Here is a 17829-nt window from a genome sequence, read left to right on the forward strand (position 1 = left end):
GCCTAGCTGCTAGGGAGTCGGTTCGGGCTCCTTTCCAACACCCTCACATCTGTAGTACAAACCGACCTTTCGTTGTATCGAGGAACCTAATTCGTCGATGACCGCGTTCTTGAAATGTTGCCCCAGAAGTGCTGTTATCTCACCAGACCGTCGCTTACGTGCGAGGCTCGTTTTGTTTCAGGTGTGGGTTTAAGATGCTTCAGCGTCTCGCCCGTTTCGGTCCTGCCACAAACTTTTGTTTCTCAACATGCAGGCTGCCTTGGTTTTGTTGTTTTTCTTTTTTTTTTTTCTTGTTGCTTTTTGGTTTTTCTCCTTTTTAAACACATAGGTCTGTGTAAAGCTAGAACAGCTGCAAAGCACAGTTTGGTTTATGCTTTGCTCAAGCAATGCTCCGACAGCCACTTACAGCATCGAGGGGGAAGGAGGCCGCCCGGTTGTAAGGCAGGGGAAGGCAAGCAGCAGGCTTGCGGTTGCTTTCAGCTCTTCAGACGATGAAGCAAAGCCAAAGGGTTTCTTTCCACGGCCGGGACTGAAATCCTGCAGGGCTCCTGTTCCCTTCTCACCGCTCCGGGGCAGACCCTTGCGGTGTCTCCTCCAGCTGCACGGTGCAGGAACCCAAAGCGTGCTGTGGGAGTAGCTTGCAGAGCATCAGGTCGCAGGACTGCCGAACCACGAGGTTGGGAGCGGGGTGCCCTTTGCGTGAGGCTCTGCCCCTGATGCTAAAGCACTTGGTGAGCGCGTGGCGTTGGCTAAAAGCTCACCCCACCCTTGCCTTCTTAGTTACCACCTTACCTGAGCAGGTAACCCCGGCGCTGCGCACAACGTACTTCCCAATAAAGGCTGCTGTGCCACCACCCGGCCTTACGTGAGGCTACTTAATTTTAGCTCAGCAGACTCCGGGCTGCAGCTTGTGCTGTCGCATGAATGAGATGTTAGAAACAGGGAGGGGAAAGGAAGGGAGGGAAGCTACGAGGCACACACATAGCGCTGCATCGGCCTGCCGGTGTGAGACTTGATGTCATTTGGGCTGGAACGATCGCTGTAGTGCGCTTGTGCTTCTCCCAAACCGGCTGTGCAAGGAGGTAGCTGGAATGAGGTTGCAGCCGAGTGGACAACCGCCAAGGGGAAGGCTCCGCATAACTTTTAACTGCTTGTAAAAGCAAATATATATATGTATGCACACACAAACACACTATTTGGGTAGGGAATGAGGAGCAACAAATCCATCTGCCAGCTCTTCAGCTAGTCAGGAACCTGAAGAAAACTCGACACTTAATTTAGGAAAAAAAGTGCCTAGTTGTACTACAGCAAGGGAATCACCTCTGCCCCAAGTAAGAAAAAGCTATGGCCTTATGGCCTTCAGGATACAATTTCTGTGATGCACACATGCTGGAACCCTTTTATTTTTGTTTTAGCACAGCTGAACAGCCCCGTCTGCCTGAGTTTTGTTGAATGAGCACTTGTAGCAGCCCCCCAGCCAGCCAGGACTACAGCTCCTCTGTAGCTGCAACCACTGCTGTAACTCTGCCCCTCGCTGCTCTCAGCCAGCTCAGACTAACTCGGCTGCAGACGTACAGCACCCACGTGTTGCTCTTTTGCAGAAAATCTTCTTTCAGGGGCTGCAGCACATGCTAAACTGGTCTAAAATCATCCGTTTAAGTAGTTTTGGCAACTGTCACGGAGCACTGGGTGCTTGCTTTCTGGTAGAAGAGCGTGGTCAGAGGCCTCTCAGCTGCTGCTTACGCCGGAGATCTGTCCACCCTCTCCCAGCAAGTGCAAGCCGTGACCCCCTCTCCCCAATAATTTTCTAACCTGCCGCCCACCGCGGCGCTTGACCCACATCGTAATGTGTCGTCGGCAAAATGCACTGGCTATTCTGTTATGCACATGGTAGTTCGTAATCCAAAGATTGAGGAAATTCAGTCCTAACGCACTATTTGGTGACACCCAAGCAAACACCCCCCACTCAGAAACCGAAGCAAAACGTCCTTACGGCAAAGGGAAATGGGCCCCGAGTCTGAAGGTCGTGCACAACTCTTCCCTTGGCTGAGCGTGGCAGGAGCAGTGACTCCGCTCCTCTGCTCTCTGAGAGCCTGCCAGAACTAGTACGCGAACACAGCCTGAGAAGTGGGACTGAAAACAAAGTTCGTATTTTGCACTTTTGATACTGGGGAGGGAGGGAAATTAACTTATTTGGCAAACTTGTCTTGTTTGTTTTTTTTTTTTTCTTTTTTCTCTTTTTTTTTTTTTTTGGTATTTGTGACCAGGCACTGATGTCATTTTGTTTTAAGGCGATTACAGATTCGCAACCAAAATAAACTATTTTAATGTGTGATGAGGTGGCTCTCTGCTTCCGTGTGCAATCCGACCTCGTGTCCACGCCAGCTCAGAAAAGCCCCAGGGGGGATTAAACCGCTCCTGGAATTCCAGCAATCAGCCAAAGGAAGCTCAGGTATCCCCCCATCAGGAAGGCAGGCTGCTACGTTGAGGCAAATAGCCCTCTGCTGTCAGAATGAGCCACAGGTGCCGCTCGCTCAGCCACGCTCTAAAGCTCTACGTTAGCTGTCCTGCTTCTCTCTCTTACTGGGAAAAACCTTTTACCAGTGACAGGTTTGTAATGGTCCTGTAGGAGCAGAGCTGCCAGGTGAGTCGTTCCCCCTGCAGTGGCAGTGCCATTAGCCTCGTCTTTTTCCTTCCCGAGCAAACTCAGATCCTACGGACAGCAGTAAATGCGCTGTTCAAAACCCATCCGCACTTTATGAGCTTGAAATTACCTCTTCTAGCAGGAAATGGCATTTATTCCGTACCGAAAAGCACGCGTTTGCTGCAAGTGGGGGAGAGAGCAGGACACAGAAGGACCGAGGTCTGTCACGGTGTCTCTGGTGGTGCTGCTTTACCTTTACGACCTGCAGAGGGGCCCTGGGCCGGGCAGGAGCTGCCCTCACATTGTTTTCACTCCGGGAAGGACGCACAACATTTCAAACAGCAGATTGGCCCCTAAGAGGGCTGTGTTACCTACGAAAAGACAGAGAGAGAAAAATAAATAAATAAAAATGTGGCTATGAATGCCGGACTGCTTTCACCCACAGCACTCAGCCGCCTCTGGCATTTCTCATTCTCGCCCCTTTCCTAACGCAGGCGGGATGTTACCGTGCTCCTTCGCCCAGTCCCGCAGCCCTCCCAAAACTACCTGCAGCTGCCTGTCCCTACACCACCACGGCACTGCCGGCTGCTGAAGCCTCCGGTTTTGTTCACCAACGCCTTGCCTTGGAAGGGAGGGGACCCTCCGCAGGGAGCCACAGGTGGCTAACACGGGTACAAGACAGGAGAAGGGCTCCCTCCTTGCCCCAGCAGGACCTGGCGTGCCTGGGAAGGCGTGCGACAACGCCAGCCCCACGAGCAGCACTGAGCTGTGGCTGTGCCTGTCGTGCGACACGAGCCTTGTGCAGGACCGCCAGCTTTATGTACCGAATTGATTTTTCAACATTGATTTTTCTTCACTTGCCCAGTTTTTGGTTTTGTTACTTCTTTATCTGCCCACTTTGAGACGGCTGCGTCTCGACACCACTGCCGGTGCCACGCTGGCAACCCCCAGCCCGGCCGAGCTGCCCAACCTCTCCGCTGGCAAAGCATTTCCCAGGGCTGTGACCAGGGGACGGGGGGCATTTAGCCCCCCAAGCCCGTCGCTGCTTTGCATTTCCCTCAGTGTCCTCACGCAGCAAGCGGCCCCCGACGCCTGCCTTTTCGCCCCACTGACGTGGGATGACAATAAGCAGTTCTGACAGCTCCTAGCACGCTGTTTAGGGCATCACCTAGTGCCCGCTGCGTGGCTTTTTCAACACTAGGTGGCATCTAGCGAAAATGAAAGACGGGTGCAAGCCCCTTCCCAGCCCACGGGACGCCTTGCACAGACCCAAACGAGGCTTCTTTGGACTCACCGGAGACATCGTACATCGGTGCAACTTCAACAAGGTCGCATCCCACTATATTCAGCCCCTTGCAGCCACGAATGATCTCCAAAGCCTGGGAAGAAAACAGACTTGGGCTCAAGGAACGTGTTTGACCTAGCAGATTGCTTTGGGTTCTGCTTGCCCCTTGCACAGAAGAGGGAACCTGCTGAGGACCCAGCCTACACGGACGACATTCGGTTATTTCCTACCCTACAACCTCCTTTCACGGGAGACAAACGTCCCCCTGAGGAGGGAGGGGGACATTTGGGGGTGACACAAGCATCCCCTTCCCTCTGAGAAAGGCAGCCGAGTGCCCCTCACCTGTGCGGGCGTGAGCCCGGCTGTCTCCGGCGTCCCAGTTCCCGGGGCGTAGGCAGGGTCCAGCCCGTCGATATCGAAGCTGATGTAGACCGGCTTGTCCCCCATCTGCTGCCTCACCTCTGCCATCAGCGGCACCAGGGACTTGAGCCAGCAGTCCTCGGCCAGCACCACCCGGAAACCCTGCAGGATGCACGAGCTCAGCGTTCGCCCCCCCCCCGGCAAGGCGCAGCCTCAGCAAGGATTTATGGAAATGAGGCCAGGAGGCAGGAACCCTATTAATTTTTGCACCCCTATTAATTCTGAGCAGCTTTCAGCTGGTGATTTCGCAGCTCTCAGAGCTGCTCGGGAGCGAAAGCAGCTGTGGCTGAGCTCACCTGGTCCCGGCAGTATTTGTAAGGGTCGGGGGCATAGGAGGAGCCCCGGATGCCGATCTGAGCCACGCGGCTGCAGTCCAGCAGCCCTTCGTCCACGCAGCGCCGGAACGGGGTCCCGTGGTAGATCTTCTCCCCCAGGGCCCTGTCGCCGGTGTCGGTGTGAGCATCCACGTGCACCAGCCCCACGGGGCCGTGTCTAGGCAAGACAGGGTGGGCCCATTAGTACCCATCCCACACCTTGTGGCCCCAAATCCACCACGGGCCCGTATTCTACATTTCCAGGTCAGAAACTCACTTTTCTGCCACGGCCTGCAGGATCGGGTACGTGATGGTGTGATCTCCACCTGCAGCAGGACGAGGAAGAGGATGTAACACACTGCAAGAGGAGCTCGCCCTCGTTATATTTGTTCTCTGGTGATTTTTTTTTTCCCCCCTTGCAATTATACTGCACTTGTTTATACACCCCAGAGAGGCAGGGCTGCGTTTCCTCGGGGAAACCCGAGGCTCCTTGGTGCAGGTTGCTTCCTCTCCTCTCCCTTCCTCAGGAAAACAGGAGGAAAAGAAGGCCCAGAGACTTATGACTGTGTTGGCACGGGAAGCCCATGGAGTGGGACCCTTGGCACAGGTTATAAATAAATGATTCACTCCCGAGGAACCCGTAACCCATAATTTGCCCCTTGTTACTCTACACACACAGGCTTCCTTTAGTGATGTGGAGCTGCGACCGCTGGAAACTTCAGCACACGTGGAAATCACGCCTCGTGCAAATCAGCACGCTGCAGGTCGCTCGTTTGGGCTGGAAACTTTTCAGAGGGCCGCTTTGGGTCCCACTCAGCAGGGCACCAAAAGCGCATCGCTGACAGCTGAGCTGTCTCCCGACTGCCTCTGCGGCGTGGCGGGGGGCTGCGGTTCCCGAGCGTCCTTACCCAAGGTGAGGGGCACGCAGCCGGAGGCCACGATCTTCTGGTAGGCCTCACGGATGAGGCGGCAGCTGGCGGGCAGGTTGTAGAGGTTCACGTTCACGTCTCCGATGTCAGCCACCAGGAGGGAGTCGAAAGGCGCCGCCCCGGTGCTGGCGTTGTACCTCCTCACCATCGCCGACTCGGCCCGGATCTGGCGCGGACCGAACCTGGGTGGGCGAGCGCAGTCGGGAGGAGCTGCCAGGCGGGAGCAGAGCCAGGCGGGTGGGCAGGAACACGGCTCCAGCTCCTCTCGCGCCGCACCTCGCCCTTACCTGGCTCCCGGCCGGTTGGACGTGCCCGTGTCCAGGGGGACGCCGACGAAAGCTGCATCCAGCCCCTCTGCCGAGGCCCGGACGGGAAGCCTCAGCATGGAGCAGACCCCCACAGGCCGGGCCACGAACTCGGCGCTGGGGGGCACGTTGAAGCTCGAGCTCCAGCGGCGAGGGACCCCGCTGCACGGAGCCGTGGGTGGCAGGCAGGGACCGGCTCGGCCATGGCACGGGGCGGCCGCCGCCGCAGAGGATGTGAGCAGCCGTCGAGCAGCGAGCCGCGCTGCCCGGGCCAGCAGCTCACTGCAGCCAGCGTGGAGCAGGAGCCTCATCCTGCCCCCAGAGCACCCAACCACCCTCTGCCCCACGCACGGCACGGCCGTGGAGCCCAGCCCCATCCTGGCTCAACCGTCACGGCTGGGCCAAGAGCCGAGCGGCTCGGCTGTGTCGCCCTCCTGGGGTTCAAAGTGCAGCAGGAGGGGCTGCTGCTGCGGCTGCCCAGCGAGGGCACAGCCCTCACGTCCCCATGCCCGCCCATGATCCTCTTTCCGATCCCCCCCCAACAGGAGCGAGGCAGCAAGCAGCTTTGCCTCCTGCACCTCCAGTGAGGATTAGCTGGAATTTGCATGACCGGGAAACTGGAAACGTGCGGGGAAACATGGTGCTTCGGCTCACCTGCAGCTACAAAAGGAAGGCAGCGTTTGGTACACTGACACATACTGGGTATTTTTTACCTACACGTTGCAAAAGCACCCCGAATGCTGAGGAATCTTACAAAGTGTCTCATTAACTAGAAGAATGGCAGTGAAACAAAACAGAAAACGTCTGAACTCTGGCAAATTGTAGGCGCACAAAAGGCAAACGAGCAGCAGAAACAGGAATTTAAGAACAAGAGGTGGTGCAGCACAGCCAGTGTTTTAGGCCGTCTGTAAGGACAGAGAGATGAAATGAGATACTTTCAAGGGGAAGCAAGTCTCCTCTCTGCAGCTAGCACAGCAAATGCGTGCGTGATAGCTGGCACAGATCAAACCCTGGCTGGCCTAATGACGACACGCTTGAAATCGGAGCGGGTGTTGGCTGGGGGCCACGGGACGAGCAGCACAGCTCTGCACGCCCACTCGCGGTTCTGAACTGGTGACACTCTCCCACGTTGGCTTCGGACCAAGATTTACAAGTTCTTTTTTTCCTGAAACAGTTTTTTCCCCCCAGGGGATCATTTTCCACGATTGCCAAGGATCCGTGCTCTTTGCTGAGCCTTCTTTACGGGCCCGGCCGCACGCTGTGCTCTCATCGTGTTTCTAAATCGGGCGTTAGGTGACTTCACTGTGCTGTCACTTGACTTCCTGGCACGTTTGCCGGGCCAGCGTGCAGCTTTCTCTTGCTAGGTCGTAAAATGAGCAGGGCCAGTCCCTGGCAGGTGGTTTTGCACTGCCACTGAACCAGACAAACTGCAAGAGCTGTCAGAGGGGCACAAATACGCACATAGACGAGGCAGGGTCTGTTCCTCAGGCAGGAGTGCTCACTTGGCAGGAAACTCCCCCTGGCAGAATAAAGTAACTTGTTCCGGACAGGACTAGAAAAGTTGGATGACTTTTTAAGGTACCACTGACTGCCTCACAGGCCTCCAGCCTGAGATCTGGATCTGGTGAACAGAGACAGATGAGATTTAGAGAATCCACTCAGCATCAGAGCTTAATCACCCGTTTATTGTGCAACCAGCATCAACAACTTTCTCCCCCAGTTCCTCTTAACACCGTTACAGACATGAACTCAAAGGATGTTTTCATTAACATGACTGCTGGTGTCCCAACGCTGGGGGGGTCTCTATGCTCCCCAGCCAAAGGGCGTTAGGTCCTCGTTAATCAGAAAAAACGGGCACGTCAAACAGACTGGCATCACAAGAGACTTGTTAAACTGCACTGCTCCGCGCTCACCTTACCACGCAGCACCTCTGCAGGAGGCTCTGAGGCTGCCATTATGTATGTTATATATGCCTATAAATATAGCAAGGCATCTGTGACTGCAGGGGAGTACAATCTGAAGAGAAGCAAGGCTCACAAGAGTTTCCCCAAGAGAAGGAAGGCTGCATGTCCTTTTGTCAGTTCAGCTTTCTTCGTGTATTGTTTAAATCCGTGACGTTTCCGTGTGAAGAGCAGCTAGACCGTACCTCCTTCCGCACACGCCCTGTTCTGAAAAGGAACTCGCTTCACTCAACTCGCGACTTCAAAGTCAACTGTGAATTCCCAAATGCAAGCAAAACCAACCGCTTACCCCAGGACACCTGCACGTTCTGCAAACCCTCACTGAAGGAGTAATGAGGCAAGGACACAGCCCCTAGCAGCGTACTAGTGCACTAACACTTGCTACAGATAACACTCGACCTCTTAAACACAGGCCTGCAGGTTTTTCCCCTGAAGTACTACAGGATTCCACGCAGACAGAAAAGACAAATTGCTATGTGCTTTTAGAAGGTGCCATTTATCTCCTGCGCGGTCATGCCCCGCGTTGTACTCCTCACCCAGACCGGTTTCTCGAGGCCAGCAACAAGAAAATTGCTGCCCAGAGGTCTTCGTAGTCGAGGTTTGCGAAAAAGCACATCTTCATTTTGGTTTCCACCCGGCTTTTATCCACCAGTCCGTCCAGGAGCAAAGTGGCCGCGGACTGGCACAGAAGCCAGGCAACCATCTGGTCGGGTTTCAGGGTCTTGGATGCTAGAACACTTTCACCCCAGAGGCTTAAGTGAAGCACGTTAGCAGCAACTCTAGCAGACAGTCTCTGCAAAAGGAGTGAGAGGGAAAGTTAGCTCATCCAGCTGCACTCAGGTCAAACCACGTCACATCTACTGTGCCAGAAGTACCCCAGGCCTCCTCCGAGGCACTGCACGGTCCCCAGGAACAAAAAAGCTCTTTGTGAATATCATCATCAGGCAACCGCACGTGAACCCCAATTCAGGGTCCAGTCACTGATGCAAACATCTGCCGAAATCCCTGCAACTATTCAGGGAACTGCATGTGAGTACCACACTGGAGTCCTGCAAAAACCTACGCTTGTCTTCCATCCAGGCAACAGAGCTCCTTACCTCGTTGGGATCCCTCTGAAGCAGCAGCTTTATCACCTGCTTCACCTCAAGGGGCACGCGATCGGGCAGGCTTGGCAGCTGATCCTCACGGTAACTTCTGCTTTCCAGGGTCGAGTCCCCGTGGCCATAGAAAGGATTTGCCAGGCCGAGGATTTCGTAGGCGATTGCTCCAACGGCCCAGGCGTCAGCTTTGCTGTAGTTGATCACCGTGCCTGGACCTGGCGACGCTGTGATCACCTGCGTGAGAAATGCACAGAGATGGGGAAGCCAGAATAAAGAGCCCTGAATAAATATTTCCTAGGGGCATGCTCTGGGCCTTCAGCGCTGCTCAGCCCGCCAGGACATTGGGAAGATTTTTGGCCGTTGCATCCAGGCTTTAGCTGTTACCTCTGACCAGCGTTCACACCAGGGCCCTAGGGATGTTTCATTTGGGATTTAAGAGACAGGAGACGTGGATGATTTTGTTCAACAAATGCTCAGCACGGGGCCGACCAGGATGTGCTTTATTAAGGCACAGGTGTTAAACAACAGCAGCTCCAGGTAGAACATGCTGCTTTACAGTCACGGCTCTCCAAGGGGAGAGAGGGATGAGAACACTGACACAGCAACACGCCAGAGGTAACGCGCTGCACGAACAGGTTAAGTCAATCAGCAAGAACAGCTACAAAATGCCCGACCTGATCGCAGAGGATTTCAGGACAGATCACAAAAGACCACGGAAGAATTTGAATTTGTTGAACTGGGGGGAAGGTTCAGGCACAAACAGCAGCGAAGTGCTGTGCACGCATCCCCTCCGCTATTCACTCCTAGACCTAATCCCCCCTTTTCCACGTTCCGATCGCTGCCCCCACAGCCTGCACCGCAGCTGCTGCTGAAACTTTTACCCCCAGCAGCACAAGCCCGCAGCCAGCGACGCCAACAGTTACTGCAGGAGGATTTACCTCGGGTGCCATAAGACAGCCGTTGCCACCCCGATCCACGTACGAGCTGGTGAAAGGCAGCCTCAGGCCGATGCTGTCGTCTGCCAGGCAGCAACCGAAGTCTGTGATCACCAGCCAGGGGCAGCCAGCTGCAAAGGACAGAGGGACAGCAGGGTTAGCGTACGGCTCCGGAGTACCTGGCTGTAGGAAACAGCACAGCACGTCAGCAGCAGGGACAGTCCTCAGGAACGGTCGCAATACCCCCGGGAATCAGCGTGACCACACGCCGTTCTCCTGCTTCTCCTCTGTATTATTAGGAGAAAAATTGGCTTTGTTGAAACAAAACTTGTTCTTCCGTTTCCCTGTCAGAGGACGCCATTTCTCTCTGCGGAGCGTGTGTCTGACAAAACGCTGCAGATGGCGTAACACGGGCACGTACAACTAGGAACCGATAAATGACAGAGGAATCTTTTCATTTTTCCACTTTTGTTTTTACCTATAGCAAAAGCTCCAGACCAAGACACACACTGAACTCTAGCAAAAAAGGCTGGGGCTTAGTTAACAGCTTTTGCATCGGTGAACAGCTCTTGTCCCGATGACAAGTCAAACGTTGCAAAGTAGAATCATTACTTCTCCAGACTCTGGTATGGAAAAATCAATGCTTTAATCATTCCTAACCACATTCAGCATAGCTCCAGAGAAGCTTTTCCTCCAAGAAAAGAAAGATGGCATTAGTATCGCTGAAAATCTTCCAGAGCTGCTGTACCACGACCTTTAATTACACAGATCTTGCTGCCTGCTATTGTTTCCTGCCCATATGAATCTCAATCACACAGAAAAAGAGCTCAGGTAATTAAAATCTCGGTTGAACTGGACGACAGGAGAACAAGATGATGAAAACGCTGCTTTTGGCTTTAACACTGCCAGTTCTCCTTCCTTCCAACCAACATTTAATCAGCGCAGGGTGCAGCGCCACCGACCTGACTGCGAGGTGGGGTTTTTAGAAGCGCTCTGCACTGCTCTGCCAGCGAGGAATGACGGAGCCAAGAGCCCGGAGCCAAGGCACCTCCACCCCCATGAACGTGGTGGTAGTGAACGTCTCTGTGCCGAGCCAACATTCGCTTTGCTCGTGCAACGAGGGCTCGTTGCACCTCTCCCTCTGATTACAGCACAACAGCCGGTTAGAATCTGTTTCAGTGACCCAAAACCTGAGGCACACGTGCAATAAATGACTCCCACGCTGCTGCAGTGACAGCAAGCACAAAGCTAACAGGCAATCCAGAGATCCCTGAAAAGCTCTGATGCCCCTTTTATCCCTAAAGGTCCACCTGGGTTGGGACTTCCCCGAGTGCCTCCGCTGGCACCACGTCTGCCTCTGACTTCATCATCGCTTAGACCCGGTGCTCTACGTACCCGAATCGAGTTCCACCAGGATGTTGTCAGACTTGAGGTCTCTGTGCGCTATCCCGTGGCGAACAAGATGGTCCACGCCTTCCAACAGCTGTAAAATCATCATCGTGGAGAGACGAGCATCTGGACCGTTGTCCCTCAAATACTGGCGCAGGGTGCAGGGATAACTGGTGAGAACGAGGAGAACATCGGCGTCAGCGGCCTGGAATCTTCCTGCCGCCAGTTCAGCCTCAGTGCTGGCTGCCTGGGGACCCAGCGCCCTGACACACGCCACGCTCCTCCTGCACCCCGCGGTGCCTTCTCACCTCCTAGCCTCAACTTCCCACCTCTCCCCTGCTCGCTGTTCTCAAAGCCCGTTTTACAAACACCCACCACTGAGTTTTTCAGGCTCTTGTGCAACCCTACAACTGCAATTAAACCTCCCCTCAGACAGCACGGGGAGGGGCTCGGGGATCGTTCTCACAGGTCCTTACGTACAGATTTTGTGCTGTGCACGAGAGGGGACAGATTACTAACACAGACTGGATGAGCATAACAAGGGGATGCGCAAGTCGGGAGGAAGAACACACTCCTGAAACACACGGAGGACAGAGTGCTTCTCCACCTGCGGGCAGAACGTGAGAGTGGAAAATGCAAGGTGGGTTTGTGTCGATGCCACAGCCATACCCAGTGAAGGCAGAACCCAGCCGCGACACCCTAACGAAGCACCAACGAATCTCGTTACTGATTCTGCTCTGTCTCCAGCTAGGGGCAAAGTTCAGGCTTCAAAGGGCAGACGAACGGGGACAAGCCCAGCATTTCTTACATCCATCTGGGGCAATAGCTCAAAAGGACAGCTTGCCTTGATGGTCCAAGAAGAGCTAAAACCCCAAAGACCCGGAGCAGGCCTCGGGAAGCACGTTCCCAAGCACGCACGGTGTTTCTGGCAGCAACCCAGGCCAAATCCTTACCGGGACCCCACACAGCAGCAGCGTGCACAGGCTCACAAAGCCCGAGCCACCCGCCCAGCCTCTCCCCACCTACTTCTTCATCACCAAGAAGAGCGTGCGGCTGTGACCGATGCCTCTGGGATTCAGGCTCAGCGGAAGAACATCGGGATAGTCCGTGAAGGCTCCGGGCAGCAAAGGAACAGAGGACGTGAAGGCTCGGATCACCTGGATTATATTTGGATGAGGCTGCAGCTTCTTTCTCCTGAGGACAGGTTTCCTGTGCAGAAGTGTGCGTACCAAGGAGTTACACACCTCCTGTTTGGTTGTCATTTACCACAGGTGCGTCTCTGTTACCTCCAAGACTATTTTTCATTACTCCCCTCCACTAATTTCGGGGCTCCGCTGCAGAGCAGATGTGTTTGCCCACTGCTTTGCAAACCTTACTGCGGGGAGCACCGGGGCTGCCAAGTGCAGGTACCAGGCCTGCGCACTGAGCCAATGCTCAAATATCCACATTCCTGGAAACCTCAGGGTTACAGAGAACACCGACAGCAACCTCACCGCCCTCGTGGCCAAATTCCAAACCCCCCACCTCTGCCCAGCGTTTTCCGCGGTGCTGCAGAGCACCCACAGCTCGAGCAGACGAACCGCAGCGGTGGGCAGGTCCCAGCAGCTCCTGCAGAGTTTCAAGCACCCGTTTTTTTGTACCCCGGCAGCTCCCAGAGCAAACCAAGCCGTCATCCCCAACGCAGAGCTGCTGCTGCGCCAGCAGAGGGTACCCGGGCTGCTACTTCACCCGTGGCTGTCAGGAAGATCCTGCCGTAACTGGATTTCCCACACCACGAGGGGAGAACAGGATATACTGGTACTGCACCCGCGCTGCCAAGGAAGCTTTGCAGGAAATGCTGGCTGGCAGCAGGCAGCCTTTCGTTTTAGTCAGACCCTAGCGGCCTTGTCATACCACTGACAGAGGTGGGTTAGTCACAGGCTGCCGCTTGGATCAAAAAGGAGCTTCTGAGAAAGGAAAAATAAATAATAACAACTAAAAAAACCAGCTGTGCCAGGCAAAAAGAGGTCACATTCTCCCTAGCCACATCACCTCGGACCCTCTGTTCTGTGGCACAGGCGGGAAGCATTCACTACCACGAAGGCAGGTTACCTCCACGCATCTGCAGAACAGATCTCTCCTCCCTCTCCTCCCCTGAATGTCAAACATCTCCTTGGCTTGCCTGTTGCGTCCTCAGGCTAGCGACGCGCCAAGCAGCATTCATTATTCATTTGTATCGGCAGCTGAGACCTATTTGAAATTTAAATCGGACAATCTGGACTGCAGACTCCATTGTTTCCGTTTGGAAAAAAAAAAAAAAAAAAAAGGCACATTTTTGAACAAAAAGATGGTTAAACTCAGGATCATTTAAAAGTTCCTGTGCAGTTTGCCACCTTTATGCCGTTTGCCCACCTCTCACTCAGGTGGAGGAGGGGGAACGCAGTCATTTTCCATCTGCATTCTCACTACCTTTTATTTGTTTTGCCCGTTTAGCGATCAGCAGTTTCTGCCTCCCTTCCCTGCACCCATTTTAGAACCCAACCAGGGGCAGGCCCAGTTTCACCTCACCGGCCTTTTAACGCAGTGCCAAATTAGTACAGAGTGGGGCTGTTTACTTCTGTAATTAAAAAGCAGAATTAAAAAGCTCCCCCCACCTCCCCGTTTTGTTTTTTTTTAAACGAAGTTAACACTTTCATTTGCGGATACCAAAACGCTTTACGCATTTTACCCACAGGAAAACAACGGCACAGGGCACAGAAGCGCCTGGCCACGGTCCCGTCAGAGCACTTCCAGGACCCAAAGCAGAGCCCCGTATCCTTTCGAAACCCTTCTAGCCTAAGCCATCAACCCAGCGGGAAGCACGCAGCTCAGCTGTAGGCATTCCCTGAACGCCAGCAAGCCTGACACAGTTACGGCTCCTCAAAGCAAACAAGGCTGTGTGAAATTACTGTTTGAACAGCAGCACTGCTATTCTGCTCCCTAACCGTGCTAGAGAAAAGCACGCCAGAGAAAAATCGCCGGGACAGCCAGAAGCACGCTCCCGCCTGACGTTTGTTTGAGGCACGTGTGAAAGCATCGTCACGTAGATAAAAACATAACCGCGTGCATCAAATAACCCCAAGCCTTCACGTTAATTTATTCCCAAGAACCGTTACAGAAACCTCTGGCTGCCTGCTCTGCGGTACCGACGTGCTGCAAAGGAAACCGACGGATGAAGACGGGTGAAATCAGCACGCTGACTTCTGAGGACCGCTGCCATTTCCACAGCTACCGTACCTGCGGCACGAGACAGCTCCATATTCTCCGGCTAAGGCGGTCCGGGTGGCTGGAACGAGCTCGCGGCCCATAGCGTCGAGGATGGCTTCACTCGAAGAACCGGCCTGCAACACCAACGTCACGGCACGCTGGGGGCAAAGCCTTAGCTCCCAAATCACCCAGCCCCAGCGCAAAGGGGGAGCAGATCATCCAGGGCACTGTGTCTGAAGTTAAACTGCGGGCTAGAACGAAGGGACTCCCTTCTCTGCGTTGAGAAAGAAGCCAGGGAAGGTAATTAAGGACTCGGAGAATTTACCGAGGGATGTGGCGAGGCCTTTACTTGCACAAAGAAGTCCGTTCAGCTCTTTAAATGCACCCTCTAATTCAACCACAAAAACAAAACAAAACAAAACACAACCAAAAAAGCTCAAGGAACCTGCGCTTACGAAGCCCACGGGATTTCAGATGTTGGAAAACTCCTTGAGAATACCCGCTCGTCCCATCCGACGCCACAAACACCCTTCAGCGAAAGACACACCCGCGTTTGTTTTACGTGGGGAACGGTGGGGGTGAGGGCGTGGGTCACCAGAGACACCCGGGCTGAGAAACACTGCCACAGCTCCTGCCCGACCTCGCCGCGGGGGACTGGCGAGTGCTGACCTTCCCACCTGCTCTGCGACAGAAAATCTATTTCTGTCCTGCCGCTGACGGGGAAGCAGATTCCCAGGGCACCGGCAGCGGTGGTTTTTTTTTCCCCAGTGCCTCCTGGTTCACGACAGCCAGCTTCCAAAACGCATTTTCTGCCAGCAGCACTGCCTCCACGACCAACGGCTGCCCCAAGAGCAGCTCTCCAACACCACAGTGACCGAGTCCAGAGGAGTAACAGCCGTTAATTACGTGCTCCGTGAGCATTTCCCAGCCACCAGTGTCACAGCACCAACAGCTTTGTTTTGACCCCTTCACCCCCAGTTAGGTAATCGGAGCTTTCAACGCTTAAGCGTTAAACGTTTCACCCAGGTGACAGGCGAGGAGATTAAGAACCGGCTCCTTACCGAGATGTTCCACATCATTTTGATGGCTAATGGGAAAGCCTCCTTCTGCTGGGGTTTGTCTGCGGGCTGCTCTCCCACCGTATGATCCTGCTGCCCCTCTCCGGCGAGGCGGCTGCTCTGCGTGCTCCCCTGGCCATCGGGAGGCGAGGGAATAGCTGCCTCGTAGACAGCCGCGCTGCAGCCCTTCCCGAGGGGCTGCCCGATGAGATATTCTTCCAGCCTGAAGCCTCGCCAGCGGAAAGAGCTCAGCGGATTTTTCTGTGCCTTGTTCTTTCTGACGAACACCGTCTGAAAGGAACAGAAAGGGCAAGAGCTAACAAAAAAAAAAAAGTTAGTTTTTCAGAAGAGGGGCAGCAAGAACCAGCACGGGGGGCGCAGAGAAGTACCCTTGGTGTTACAGCACAGAGCAGGCGTTTCGTGACACCTCGTGCTCAACCTGAGCGGGCTGGGACTCTCCGAGCCATCAGCCCAGCAGTGACGTGGTGGATCAGAGAAATGTCACCTCTGCCCTCAGGGCGAGGAGACCACGGGCTGGCCTACACCCGGTGGGTCACTGTAAGTACAGGGAAAGCGTTTAGCAGACAGCGTGGTTTTGTCTGAAACAAGTTACCCCTTAAAAAAAAACATTACCAAAAGGGCCCTTAAAAAAACATTACCAAAAGGGCCCTTTTCTAGGTACTGCAGGTACAGGGGAAGAGGAACGGGAAGGAGGAGCCACTCACGAGGCTGTAACATCAACAGTGTTTTCTGATGTCTCACTAAATGCTTCTGAAGTGAGACTGGCTGTTACACGGCCCCTGAGCACCCCTGACACCTGCCTGGCCCTGCTGGGGAACGTGGGCAGGGGACGGGGCCGTGGAGGCGGGCAGCAACACCCAGCACGGGCTGGGGAGCCCAAAGCCCGGTGGGGGGCACCTCAGAGAAAATCAGCACCCATGGAAGAACGCGGGATCCAACCAAGGCCATGGGAGGGCCCCAAGTCTGCTTTTACCCCCTGGAAAATCCCAAAGCGCGCTGACAACTGGCTGGACAGCACCAGCCCCCCCTACACACACACAGCCCACCGGGTCCTGGCCCCGAGCCCCTCAGGAGGCTCCCCAAAACCCTGAAGCCTCCAAGAGGGCCCCGAGGGCTCCCCCCAGCCCTGAGGGGCTCCTGGGGGTCGGGGGGGGGGAGCCCTCAGAGCCCTAAGCCCCTCAGGAGGGCCTCAGGGGGCTCCCCACAACCTTGAAGCCCCCCAGGAGGGCTCTGAGAGGCTCCTGAGGGCTCCCCCCAGCCCCAAGCCCCTCAGGAGGGCCTCAGGGGGCTCCCCACAACCTTGAAGCCCCCCAGGAGGGCTCCGAGGGCTCCCCCCGGCCCTGAGGGGCTCCTGAGGGCTCTGAGGGGCTCCCCCCGACCCCAAGCCCCTCAGGAGGGTCTCAGGCGGCTCCCCCCAGCCCCAAGCCCCTCCTGAGGGCCCCGAGGGCCCCCCCCCGCCCCGGCCCACCTGGATGCTGCCGCAGGCCGCCTCAGCCCGGCGCCGCTCCTCCAGCCGCGGCTCGGCCAGCGCCAGCCCCAGCGCCAGGGCCAGGCAGGGCCCGCGGCGGCACCGCCGAGCCGCAGCCGCCAGCCCGGCCGCCGGGCGCCGGAGGAAGGAGGAGAGGGAGAGGGAGAGGAGGAAGGCGGGGGGCGGCCGGGGGGGCGCCGAGGGGCCGGGGCCGGCCGGGGCCGGGGCCGGGGGCGGGCGGCGGGGGGCGGCGGCGGCGCCGCGGGGCAGGAGGCGCAGGGCGCGGGCGAGGAGCAGCCGCAGCGCCATGGCCGGGCCGGGCCGGGCGGGAACGGCCGCGGGAGGGGGGCGGGGCTGCAAGGGGGGGTGGGGCACGGGGCGGGGCGCGGGGCGGTATCGCACGGTGCGTTGGTGCACGGGGTGGTGATAGTGCCCGGTGTGTTGGTGCACGATGCGTTAGTGCCCGGTGTGTTGGTGCACGGGGAGGTGCCCGGTGTGTTGGTGCACGGGGTGGTGTTGCGCAGGGCACTGATGCACGGGGCAGTAGTGCACAGGGCGTTGGTGCACGGGGGGGTGGTGCACGGGGCGGCAGTGCATGGTGCCTTGCCGCACGGGGCGGTGCATGGTGCGTTGGTGCACGGGGCGGTGGCGCGAGGTGCGTTGCAGCACGGGGCGGTGGTGCACAGGGAGGTGGTGCACGGTGCATTGGTGCACGGGGTGATGGGGCGCGGTGCATTGCTGCACGGGGCGATAGCGCATGGCGTGTTGGTGCACG

The 17829-nt window shown here is 56.0% G+C and overlaps 2 protein-coding genes across 2 annotated transcripts; both read right to left on the bottom strand.

Moving 5' to 3' along the window:
- Positions 1 to 2667: 2667 nt before the first annotated feature.
- On the bottom strand, positions 2668 to 6208 carry AGMAT (agmatinase). The gene is made up of 7 exons (XM_035557393.1): positions 5880 to 6208; positions 5572 to 5774; positions 4941 to 4989; positions 4646 to 4841; positions 4272 to 4451; positions 3939 to 4023; positions 2668 to 3015 (listed from the first exon to the last, which is right to left on the bottom strand). The coding sequence occupies exons 1-7, from the start codon at positions 6206 to 6208 to the stop codon at positions 2942 to 2944; spliced, it is 1116 nt and encodes a 371-aa protein (XP_035413286.1). The 3' UTR covers positions 2668 to 2941.
- A 1355-nt stretch (positions 6209 to 7563) lies between these two features.
- On the bottom strand, positions 7564 to 17363 carry PINK1 (PTEN induced kinase 1). Its single transcript, XM_050714875.1, has 8 exons — positions 17055 to 17363; positions 15569 to 15856; positions 14538 to 14641; positions 12309 to 12491; positions 11289 to 11452; positions 9897 to 10024; positions 8956 to 9192; positions 7564 to 8651 (listed from the first exon to the last, which is right to left on the bottom strand). The coding sequence occupies exons 1-8, from the start codon at positions 17361 to 17363 to the stop codon at positions 8391 to 8393; spliced, it is 1674 nt and encodes a 557-aa protein (XP_050570832.1). The 3' UTR covers positions 7564 to 8390.
- Between the last annotated feature and the right edge of the window lie 466 nt (positions 17364 to 17829).

The sequence above is a fragment of the Cygnus atratus genome, chromosome 21, assembly GCF_013377495.2.
Source record: "Cygnus atratus isolate AKBS03 ecotype Queensland, Australia chromosome 21, CAtr_DNAZoo_HiC_assembly, whole genome shotgun sequence".
Classification (NCBI taxonomy): domain Eukaryota; kingdom Metazoa; phylum Chordata; class Aves; order Anseriformes; family Anatidae; genus Cygnus; species Cygnus atratus.

What these genes read in the sequence shown, in the direction of transcription:
- PINK1 (XM_050714875.1), bottom strand. Translation starts at nt 17,363, where the DNA reads ATGGCGCTGCGGCTGCTCCTCGCCCGCGCCCTGCGCCTCCTGCCCCGC. An exon ending in GGAGCTGTCTCGTGCCGCAG is followed by an intron (nt 12,492 to 14,537) that starts GTACGGTAGCTG and finishes ACTTCTGCACAG; the next exon opens with GAAACCTGTCCTCAGGAGAA. An exon ending in GCTGTCTTATGGCACCCGAG is followed by an intron (nt 9,193 to 9,896) that starts GTAAATCCTCCT and finishes TTTCTCACGCAG; the next exon opens with GTGATCACAGCGTCGCCAGG.
- AGMAT (XM_035557393.1), bottom strand. Translation starts at nt 6,208, where the DNA reads ATGAGGCTCCTGCTCCACGCTGGCTGCAGTGAGCTGCTGGCCCGGGCA. An exon ending in CTGCGTGCCCCTCACCTTGG is followed by an intron (nt 4,990 to 5,571) that starts GTAAGGACGCTC and finishes GTCCTGCTGCAG; the next exon opens with GTGGAGATCACACCATCACG. An exon ending in ACAAATACTGCCGGGACCAG is followed by an intron (nt 4,452 to 4,645) that starts GTGAGCTCAGCC and finishes TGCATCCTGCAG; the next exon opens with GGTTTCCGGGTGGTGCTGGC.